Source organism: Hoplias malabaricus, chromosome 10 (assembly GCF_029633855.1).
Source record: "Hoplias malabaricus isolate fHopMal1 chromosome 10, fHopMal1.hap1, whole genome shotgun sequence".
NCBI classification, from domain to species: Eukaryota; Metazoa; Chordata; class Actinopteri; order Characiformes; family Erythrinidae; genus Hoplias; species Hoplias malabaricus.
The window spans coordinates 33,386,483-33,398,486 of record NC_089809.1 but is presented as its reverse complement, the minus strand read 5'-3'; the positions used below and the strand labels follow the sequence as shown (position 1 = coordinate 33,398,486).

Below are 12,004 nucleotides of genomic sequence, written 5' to 3'. Positions count from 1 at the left end.
TTAATAGCCATTTAATTTGGCTGTTATTTTTTTTTTGCTTTTACATTCATGTTCTTAAATGGGAACTTCAGATATTTTTTGTCAGAACTTCCACATTAATAATTAATGTGTTTAAATGTGAACAAAGGTTACATATAAAAAGGTTTAATGTAGAGAAACACACTAACTCTGATTTCAGAATATGATGGAATGAGGAATCAAAATGTTGACAATGCAGTTTTTTTCTTTCTTCATTTATTTTTTGAATATAAAAAGGGCACTGAGGTCTCTACATGATATTATATACAGCATTTTTTTTACAAATATATAACATTGGTTATGGTTAAAAAGTGGTAAATCTTTTTGTTCAAATTCTTGTCAAAAGCATTTAATTATTCAGACTTAGTAAATCTATCTACAATTTTCCACTTTTTATTTACTTCCCGATTATAAAACTTTGATATCCACTTAGAAATAATTTAAATGTGATGTATCTCACGAAACTGGCTTGTAACCCATGCACTCACATACTCACGTTTAGAAATTACTCCAGAAGGTCCACTATTCAGTGCTTTGCTTCAATGACTGTTCTTTTTGGGTTCCAGTTTGGTCTTTCTCGTTTAATCTCTTAATCTGTTTTTAAGGTATGTTATTACATTTTATTCTACTGTTGCAGTAGTCTAATCGTGACCACTTTGCTATTAATCACAACACTAAATTTGGAGCTTTAATATTTAATTTCAGAGGAAAAGAAACTGAAATATTAGAAAGAAGTAGATATACACATTCCTGCAGACAATAGAATGTGGCTTGTCTCTCAACATCAGATTTAGGCAGCATGCCTATTACATCAGCAGGGGGTTGAATGTTGAATATTTTTATTCTTTCTCATAAAATAGAAAATGTACATGTAAAATTCACATTTATGGCACTGGAGTAAAGAAGCAACATGACCCATAGCGATAAGTCTTAATGCTCATCAAATGACATAATTCTCATCAATAAATAACACAAGACAACCTATCAAATATAATGTCTGTTAAGTCAGCTGTCCATCTCCATGGTCTTACCATAGACTTAACAAAAACAAACCATCCCTCAGAAGAAGAACCAATCATAAAAACATATAAAACTGATTCCAGAATATATTAACTTTCCTTAAATGCTGTAAACAATATTCATAAACCATAATTCATTCATTCATTCATTATCTGTAACCCTTATCCAGTTCAGGGTCGCGGTGGGTCCAGAGCCTACCTGGAATCATTGGGCACAAGGCAGGAATACACCCTGGAGGGGGCGCCAGTCCTTCACAGGGCAACAGAGACACACACACACACACACACACATTCACACCTACGGACACTTTTGAGTCATCAATCCAACGTGTGTTTTTGGACTGTGGGAGGAAACCCACGGGGAGAACACACCAACTCCTCACAGACAGTCACCCGAAGCGGGAATCGAACCCACAACCTCCAGGTCCCTAGAGCTGTGTGACTGCGACACTACCTGCTGCGTGCCGCCCATAAACCATAATTAAAATACAATATTTTTTCTCTCAGGGCTTCAGCAACACTCATTCCTGTAATCCTATCCAGTCATTATTTTAATATAGTGTAATCCTATATCTATTCAGAGAGGGCATCTGTGTCATTAGACAGTGTTTCATACTGTCTGAGAGAATAGAATTAGGCCAGAGGTGTCAGATTCACTTTTCCATGCAGGGGATATCCAAGGTTAACCAATTCACTGTTCTTTTTTTTATTATTGTCACTTGGCATAAATGGAGATTTGTTTAGGTCCGGGCTCAGAAAATGGTGTAGCTGTTAGACTCTCCATATCCCGCCTCCTGAAGATAGCGCTCGATGTTGATTGGCTCAGGCGCCCGAGGAAAGACTTTGTCACTGGCACTCTTCTCTCCTGATTGGAGCTTGTTTCTGATCTCATCCAGCGAGGCTCGTTCTTGTTCCTTCCACTGACAGCAACCTTTGATGATGGAGTGACTGGAAAAATAAACAAGGAGAGAGAAAACCTGAGAGAGTGAAATAACTGCTATCCATTTGGATAGTCATTTCAGAGAATGTTGATACAGACCATCACTGGGGGGTTAAATAGATAGAGAGAGGGAGAAAGATAAATAGATCAATAGAATGAAAGTACCCTCCAGTACATTTGAGTTGATTTGGATTGGGGTTTGTTATCCTGGACTAATGATAGCACAACTGTAGCTTGCCTGACTAATGCATATGTGACTAAATGCAAATCAATATTTCCCAGGATTGCTCCAAACAGTTTGTGTAAAGTCTTTACAGAACAGGAGTGTTACTGCAGCAAAGGGGGCACAAGATAATTTTTCCTATTATTTCATAAGGAGGAGGAAATATTTGGACATATAGGCAGAATCCCAAATGGTTGCCCTTTGGTCAGAGAGTATGAATAGAAGAAGCAACTATATCTTCAGCTTTGTTTTTCTGTGATTCTGAAAGATATTTACAGTGCATTTGAGCAGTTGCTTGGCTTCTTCAAGGTCTTCCCTCTCTGGTGATACTGAAGTAGTTCCTGCACAGGAATCTCAGCAAATGGAGCTTCACCTGCACAGACAAGAGGAATGTTTAAGTAGAAACAGAAAGAAAGGAGAGCCAGAGTGGGAATTATTATTACGTTTTGTTCAGCAAAGACCAGAAGAAGGCTTCACTTACCAAGAGTCACCATCTCGTACAACAGCAGTCCAAAAGACCACCTGAAAAGAGAGACCAAATTAAAAAGTAAATAAATAAAAATAAAATGTATAGCTAGGTCACAAACTGTTAAAATGTGTTATATTTCTTCATGACGCATTTAACGAAAGCTGCTCATTCAGATGCTCTGAATTGGCCATAATTGTTTACAATAATATCCATTATATTCAAGTACACGCTCATTAGATTTGATCAAAATTAAATTCACTAGCTTTTTACTGTTTCTGTAATCCCTCATATATGCTTTTATTTAAATATTGCTTCTATTTGGTTTTACTGAATTAGGCCACTTTTATTAAAACAAGTTTAGTGTTGTACGATCTGGAGTGGCATGACTTTTTATTAGTATATTAAGGCAGAGTATGGTATGTATGGTATCTTATGGTATGGTAGAGTACAGTGCAGAAAGTGTATTTTAATTTTTGCTACAGAGATAAAGAGAACATACACATCACTCTTCTGGCTGGCCGGTCTCTTTGCTAATATCTCAGGTGCCTGCCATTTCTTTCTTCCAGGATCTTCTGTGTAATTTGCTCCTTGATTTTTTCTGGCATAGACACTACCCAGGCCCCACAGCTTGGCTGTCAACATGCGGCTAACTAGCACACTGCGAGCCTTGATATTGTCGTGGATGAGGCTTTTGGAGTGAAGATATTCCTATTTAGAGATTGAGAGGGTACAGAAATCGTGGTCAGTGGATCGCACTGAGAGTGGGCCGTGAGCTTAATTGAAGAAAAGCAAAGAATCTCTCACCAAAGCAGAGGCCACCTGGGAAGCCATGGTGAAGATGCGCTTTTCTGTCATCTCACAAGCATCAGGACCTGTGCTTTCCTGTTTAAAAAAAGATACAGGCTAATAGAAAATGGAGGATTTGTATTTCCTGAGTATTTTGACACTGTAATACATATACACATGCATATCAAAAGGTAAGGAAATCCACCTTTTTCATAGTTCCATTTTAGACCATTGATATTTCATTATTATTTGCATATTTAAAGGCAGATCTATAAGTCCATTACTTAAGTTGTTTGTTTTCAGTAGGCTCCAATGAACCTATGGCATAATTTTACATAAGAAACTACAGTCCTACTTGATTATTTTTTAGGACACCTACCCACCTCTGCCTTTCCACTCACTGAGGTCTGCTTATGCTTATACTGTGCATTCAATATATCTGCATCTGACAGTGAACAATTTGTCAGATACGACCTACCATCAACTATCATATATTTAAATGGTTCAGTACACTCAGTGCAGCAGAGGCACTGATGTGTATCATGCTAGTGTTTGTGGTGATGGTATATATATATATATGGTCCCTTACATATATAAGGGACCATAGAGCGACATATCAAACTAATTTTGTCTGTTCTTTAACAATATATTTGCAAATGCTAATGTACCTGACTAGCCCAGTATAGTGTCATACTGGCTAAACATTTCAAAATCTTGGCCCTAACCCTAACCCTGGAAAAACACAGTGCTGTATAATTAACAAACTCTTAAATCTTAATTAGTCTACATTTTTAGCATGATTAAATTGTAAGTTGCCAAATGGCATAATACATAAGTCTGTCTACATGCCTGTCTACATTTCCAAAGAAAGCTGAGAAGGTCCTGGTTCTCCATCTCCTCCATGACAATGATGAGAGGAGCTCGTAAAGAAACTACGCCAATGAGCTCAAGCAGGAAGGGGTGTGGACCCAGCTGAGACAGAAAGGAGGCAAACCCCAGAAAAGACTGGCACTCAGAAGTACTCGCTGAATCTGAAAGAGAGAGAGGGAGGGAGGGAGGGATGTTAAAAGGAAAGAAGATGATTCCAATGTACACTGTATTGTTGTAATATCACCATTTTGTATCCGCCTTTTTTCAATGTAAATGGTACTCTGTAGTTATAAATGGTCTTTTCTAACAGATGATAACAAGCAAGTGTCTGGGCTTGAAAGTTCCAAGCTTAGGACATCTCCCTCTATGACAGAAAAAGGTGTCCAACTGGGTCAAGCAAATCATAGAATTCTGTCCATCCTACTTAATATTTATACATATAAAATATTTTAATACTATTGTGTGTTCATATTTTTATTTGTATCCAATAAATTAATTCTACTTGTCAGATTTCAGCATTTGCACCTTAAAGTGATTAATCAAGTCAATAGATTTCTTAAATACTAAACCATACTTTAAAATATTACACTAACAGTTAAAGCTCTCTCTCTGCAATATTTCCCATTTTCTGTCCCTTGCGAATTTGAAGAGTGTTCATCATAACTAGATCATAACTAATGCTCTTACCATTGAGCACTCGCAGCACTACATTCCTGTTCTCCATCCGAGCTCTGTACAGTGACACCGAGCTGTCAGATTTCAAAGAGTAGGAGGACAGGAGTGCAGTGACTTTGTTGAATTTTTCAGGCAGTCGCTGGCGTGGGACCTCTCTGGGATTAGCCAGTGCAGAACCAGCAGCACCAAAGGAGCCTCCATCAGAACTAAAGGCCAGGTTATCCACACCCAGATAGGGCGCAGGCCTTAGTGAGGAACGAGCAGCTGGTGCTGCACTGAAGGTGAAGTAAGAAGGAGCAGAGTCCAGAGCTATACTCTCTCCCTCCAGAGCATTTAGACCACGAGGAGCTAGAGAGAGAGAGAGAGAGAGAGAGAGAGTGAGAGAGAGAGAGAGAGAAATATTTTGGAATTGTTAACAGTGTATACACATTTTATTACAGTACATACATTGTTCACACAATGCAAAACAAAGCTTCTGTGTTCAACTCTTTAAGAAAATTTAAAATTCATACAAAATTCTCTTTTTGTATGGTGGAATATATTAATTTGTATTTATTCAAATTTTAGTAACAAATGTAATTATTATTTTGCTTGAAACTTTTAACTTTTAAGTTTTAATTTTTCTTTTTCATTATCTTAAATCTTTCATAAATTGTGATAAAAATTCATTAAGAATGTACTAACTGAGTGTGAACCTGTAAAACCTAGAGTCCCTCACCATCTATTCCATGAAGGGTCCTCCTGCTTTTGACTGTGTGTGTGGAGCTATGGCTGTCTGTGGGCAGCAAGCATCTGGCCTTGTCTGGACAGAAGTGGAGCAGCAGTATAATGACCAGAGTGACCAGGAATCCCATCAGCATCAGCACAGGAACCACAATCACCTCCTGCTCATATACACGGATCTCTGCCAAAATAAAACACAGCAGGAACTGCAACAGCGTAATACTAATTCTGTACCAACTAGCACTCAGTACTCATAAACCTAGTTCACTCAGATCCCAGTGAAGGGAATAGCTGAGAACCACATCAAAATCTATTTATGAGAATTCATAATTTTATATATATTATACATAAAATATACAAGGGGTGTCTACAAACACATGCATTAACTAATATGTGTATATTTGTAGACACCCCTTATACTAAGCAAATTCAGCTAATTTAAGGTGCATCCGTGCTGAAATCTGACATTCAGTTGTGACACATATAGCTTTTATAATCTCTATAGAAATGCATGAAACACACTGAGACACTGGAGCCGCTGTACAATAGATGAGCATTGATGAACAGCTGTCCACAAACACTTGTATTGTGTCATATTGTGTTGCACATAATCAGTTTTTTATTTACTTTAAAACTCTATAAGTGTACACAGCATATAGGGCATTTATAAATGTATAACTGCAAAAATAATCAACGTATTCATTAAATTGTTTTATTTATTTAATTTTATATCAGATTTTAAATGAAGCTCCTTGTACATCTTGTTTACTCCTTCAAAAATCACAAAGGTGTTATTTTTGTACAACAAAATGTTGCCTCTGCATTTACCCCATCTGTGGCAGTGAACACATAAACACCCAGAGCGTTGGGGATAAGGTGTCTTGCCAAAGGGCACATTGCTGTTCCTTTATTCTCCCCACTCCTATATTTCCTGCCAGTCATAGAGATTGTATAGCAACATTTTTCTATTTGTGATTCCTTCTAAATTCAGAAGAGAAAGAGAGAGAGTACAGAAAGCCCTGAAAGTGAGTGTTTGACTTACCACAGAGTGTGTCTCCTGCCTTACAGGCCGAATACTGAGCCTCTGTAGCGGGCGCCATCCTGCAGAAGGATTGTGGAGTGTTTAATCACACAGTCATATAATAAGTAATCTTTGAAGGTAAACAGATTGGGCTGTGGAGGCTGTGGAGATGTAGGGAAACAGGATTTTCCTCCTGTTTGCATTTGTATGTATTTTTTCTTCCTGAATGGAATCAGTTTATCAAATAAAAAACTGACTGAGAGAGTCAAATTAAATACACAAAAAAAACACCTCCATCCCAACCTCCACAAGTTTAAACACTAAGAATGAGCATATTTGGAGCATTGATGCCCCAATTATCTAAAATCATCACAAAGGATTCAGTCATTTTTTCCCGTTCTTATTTGTCACATAGTGAAACAGACACTATATACCGACACATAGTGGCATATATGTAATTTTCTTCGAGAATCTCTACTAAACCTATATTAAACATGGCCACCACCACATGGGGGACATACTACAAAGAAGTCTGATACTTCATCTCTTGTGATTTAGACTTCAGAGTGAAAATGTACATAAACAGCACATTACTTTACCTGTGTTTACTGAGAGACTGTGCTACTGTGTCGTAATCTCATAAACAGTCCCTACACTAGGGTGACCATATCTGAGACGGTGAAAAAGAGGACGGGGGGGTTTTATCAGAAGATTTTAGGCTACTTCACCACGCCCCCTTCTCACTCAAGTGAACCAAATGTAGTAGGGGAGGGCGGGACTAGTTTGTGAACGAAACGCTTCTCGAAATTCTATGTAAGCTCTAGAAAAACAAAATCCCGGACGTTTGTGAAATTCCACCCCATGTCCTCTAAAAAAAGAGGACATGTCTGGGTAAAAGAGGATGTCTGGTCATCCTACCCTACACTCATAAAAATAAAGGTGCTATAAAGTGGTTTCGAGTGATGCCACAGAAAAAAACACCTTTTGTTCCACATTCAAATGTATTAGCAAAAATATTTCTTCTTTGACATCTCAGAATAAACCCATTGTAGCACCGCACAGCAGAATCAATTACTTTAGTAGAAAACAATGTTTTTGACTACAGAACTGTACTCCAGCAATGCCTGCCTCATGTTGGAGTTACTGGTGAATGATCTAGTACAGTAGTTTACAGTACTTTGTTAGTGGTGTGTGGTGTATTTTATAACACTGTGTTTGGTTTCTGAAGCCGAGGGCTGGGTGGAGTGGATTTGAATTCAATTGTTGATATAGTGTAATAACACACAGCCTCTGATTACATTGCTCTGACTCAGGCCAGTCACGCAACTCTGACCTTGATCCTGTCCCAAGCACCTCCTTGTTATCATTGTGTCCACCAATACCTTCCTTCCTATTATTTCATTTACCCCAAAATGACTTGAGAAAAAACAAAACTCTTTACAGTTCCCCCATTCCTGCAAAGCTATTCATTTGGATGTACACACTGAGGTATGCACATACTATTTATTTATTTAGAGAAAGATAAATTGTATATAGCCTATGTTTTATACCGAATAGACCAGGGACCAGTGTTTTTATTATCAGCTGGTGTTGGAACAGGTAAAACAAGGAACCTTATTGACATTCAATATGGCATAATAGTTTGTGCTGGGCGCGCCTGTTTTGACATCTCTACACAGCTGACATCCTGGTCATTCCCAATACACTGTTTCTACAGTGTACACAGAATGGTGTAAAATGTAAAACACTCTGTAAATAAAATAGCCTGTGGATCTGTTTGCATCTACAAAGTGGGAAAGTGGTTCCCAGGAGCAAGCTAACAAAGAGACTGTACTAGGCAAATCACAATCTAATTCAGCAACACTGTAAGACTATCATTTTTAAAGTGCACCACTTATCAGACTGTGTTTTAAACAGAGTGAAAACTCTTGGTTTACTGTGAACAGTGGAACAGTGTTTTTTTTTTTTTTTTGACTGTTCTGTTTAATTGTTTAATATTTTTTATGTTTAAATGGCAAGTGGCATTTTCAAATTTTGTGAAAAATGAAAAACTAAAAAAAAAAGGAGATGCAAAGTTTTGTTTGAAAAGTGACAATATGTTTAAATAAACAAACAATTGTTGCAAACATGGTGTCATATTCACACATTTAGTTATTGTGCAGTAGTGGCCTTCGCTAGTCAAATGTCATCTCTGCACTGGACATCAACTCTAGAAAAAATAGAGCTGAGTGTTAACTACATTTCAAACTATCACCAAAAAAATTCCTTTTTTTTTCAAATGTATTACTTTCAAATGTAGTAATTACTAAAATAGCAAACAAACAAACAAGCACACAGACAAACACCATCTGTCCTCAAAGTAAATCCCATGTGGTGTGTTTCTAAGCTGCAATCCATAATATGTATGAAATAAGCTGTCTCAGTGCCATGGCTGAGCATTTACCCAGAAAAGTCTCATATCGTTGAATTCCATTTCTGTGAACTTGCAGAGCAGGGCTGGTGAGAGGCAGAAGGGTGGATACGGTAAAGGTGGGGATTTATTGCAAATTCATAGATCTGCACATACTGAATGAAGACAAAGGTGCAGCGATACAGCGAAACCACTTTTAAAACATTTGCAAGACTGTATCTTGGAAAGAATTTCTAAATGTAATTTTGATTAACAGAGATGAGTTTTTAGGGTTTAATCTATGATATAAGCAATAGTAATAATAATATAATAATAATGACTAGCTGTGACTTGTGATACTGGGCATTATACTGGACACTATAAAAATTACAACCAATACAGAAATGAATTATATATACTATTAAATTCAAAATGTAAATAAAAATCATAATGAACTAAAAAATAATGTATACGGTCAATATTATTGAAACACTGTGTGATAAGCCTGAAAAACTGGATCTCTGAACTCTGGGCTTAGTGTTGAACAGGAGTAGGTCAATACCACAACAGTAATCTAGTACTACAAGGGTTTTGGGGTGGAGTGAGTACTAAAACCTCCATCACAAAACCATTAATCTACATAATGAGTGTCTGGGTGAGACCACATTGTCAGTCAAGCTGTTTCTGTCCTCTCACCTTTTAGGATTAGTTTACAAAGGATTAAACAGCATCAAAATGAAAGCCAACATATGCAAAGCTCAGTCACAAAAAAGAGATGCAAGTGAGTACACGTGAAACATACAAAAGTTTTGATATGTATTAATAGGCAGCTTATATGCCTTAGCTTCAGTAATAGTCTTTAATTATTTCGAAAGATTTTACACTGAATTTTAGAACACTGCTGTGGGGATTCATAGGCATTCAGCCACATAAACAATACTGAGATCAGGAACGATATGGGACATTTAGTTAGAATAGTTTTGACTGTTGTTCTAGACCTGGCGGGTGAAAGCAACATGATCTTGACTTTAAGGTAACTGAATGATGTAATGGAGCCTGAAAAAGTCTCTTAAAGGATCTTAGACGATGCTGCCATGTTATTTACTTCTTTCCAGGAAAGGCTGGCAGCTTCAGATTACCTGCGGCTGGATGAGTGTCAGGAATATAAAATAGGCCAAAGAGGTTTTTTTCTTCCATCCTGCTCATTTGAACACATGAATACAAAGGTAACCCCCTTAACAAATGTCTGTGCAACACAAGCATGTTTACCTCAAAATAATGGACACACCTGGCTTACATTTTCCTGTTACAGTTCAACATAATTCCACTTCATTAATGTATAAAAAGAATGTAGAAAATAGACAAAAACCTATAGTCAAATCTTCATGACTATGCCACGCACGAAAAACATACACAAACACACACACACAGAGATAATTTCCTTGTCTTCACAATGGCTGAACTTGTCCGTCTGCATTTTTCATTTACAAGGAAAAACAGTGACACCTCATATTAATTTCTGTTTCTTATATAGCCAGATAAAGTGGGGGACATCAGCAGTTACCATTTTGAGAAGACACAGAAAAATACCCAGAGCTGTGTAGCTGTAACGCTAAGTATTAGCTTTGCAATCCTCCTTCTCTTTCATCTAAAGGTATTTCTAATAAGGATTTATGTATAATTGACCTTTAAGCCTTCTCATTAAAAAATTGACTACTAAATTTTCTAAACTTAAAAGTGGTTTAAACCTGAAAAGTTAATATTCTGGTTAACAGTGGGTCAATATTCCCAAGGATAATAGGCTGTTCCTTCAAATTTGCAGTTAAGTTGATCTGAACAGGTTTTAATTAAATGAACTGGTTTTCCAGGGGGCATTATTACACCTAAACCAAGCCTAAAATATTCCAATTAATTCCAATAAATAAATTATTGGTTTTACAATTTAATCAAAACCCGGCTTAATCTGTGTTCAGTACATTTTGTCACATTCCAGCAAACCAACCCAGAACATACAACATTAAATATAATTGGAAATATTTTATAAATCCCTAAACTTCAGATACAAGCAGTGGATTTTCATATCTGAGGCAAGACATGAGCACACTCTTAAGACAGTTTATTAATTTTTCACACCAGTGGATTTGTTGTCGCCTGATGCATTTGTATGTTAACACATCATTGTTGGAAGTGTACACACATATAGCCCAGTCACTTAAGTACATAAAGATAAGTCTCCCCTGTCTTACCTGGGTCTGTGTGCGTGTGTAGACTCCTTTCACACTCAGCTCCAGTCTCACTCAGCCTTCATTCAGCATTTTCCTCCAGGCTTAGTCCTTACAGTCCAGCACTTTCCTTCGCTACAAACTAAACTTCTCTCACAAGAAGCTGCACTATTTTGTCAGGTCACACCTTCATTAGTGACTTAGTCCCACCCTCTCCACTTAGGAACTTCAGCAACTCATGACGTGGTGGATTATTAACAAACTCCATTCGTTTTCACAACTGTAAACATGCTGCCATCTTTTGTGCCTTTCTCTCTCTCTTCTAAACTGTAGACTTCACCTTTCTCTCTTGTACCATTGTGTACTTACCTCTCCATTTCTATGACCTTCACTTACTCACTCATTCTCTTTCCAGCTGTCAATTCCTGTCACTTTTGATGTAGCCTTCATGGCTCCAGTATAAGACGTTTCACCAAATCCTCCTTTGTCCTGTAAAACAGGTCCCTCCACCTTTCATTCAGTTACATCTTTACCCCTTCTTCTTCTCTTAGCATAGCTCACATTCCTATTCTTTCTGTCTCACTGCTGCTTCCGTCAACGTGTAAAGCCGTAACTGAACCCAAACTGGAATTTCCAGCTTTGTAAAGCC

General features: G+C 37.4%; 1 protein-coding gene across 1 annotated transcript; it reads right to left on the bottom strand.

The window, feature by feature from the left end:
- Nucleotides 1-259: 259 nt before the first annotated feature.
- On the bottom strand, nucleotides 260-11,817 carry styk1b (serine/threonine/tyrosine kinase 1b). Its single transcript, XM_066683704.1, has 10 exons — nucleotides 11,380-11,817; nucleotides 6,766-6,824; nucleotides 5,719-5,904; nucleotides 5,013-5,348; nucleotides 4,305-4,486; nucleotides 3,474-3,551; nucleotides 3,169-3,377; nucleotides 2,682-2,722; nucleotides 2,477-2,573; nucleotides 260-1,985 (listed from the first exon to the last, which is right to left on the bottom strand). Exons 2-10 carry the CDS (start codon nucleotides 6,821-6,823, stop codon nucleotides 1,790-1,792), a joined length of 1,383 nt encoding a protein of 460 aa, XP_066539801.1. The 5' UTR covers nucleotide 6,824; nucleotides 11,380-11,817; the 3' UTR covers nucleotides 260-1,789.
- Nucleotides 11,818-12,004: the final 187 nt, after the last annotated feature.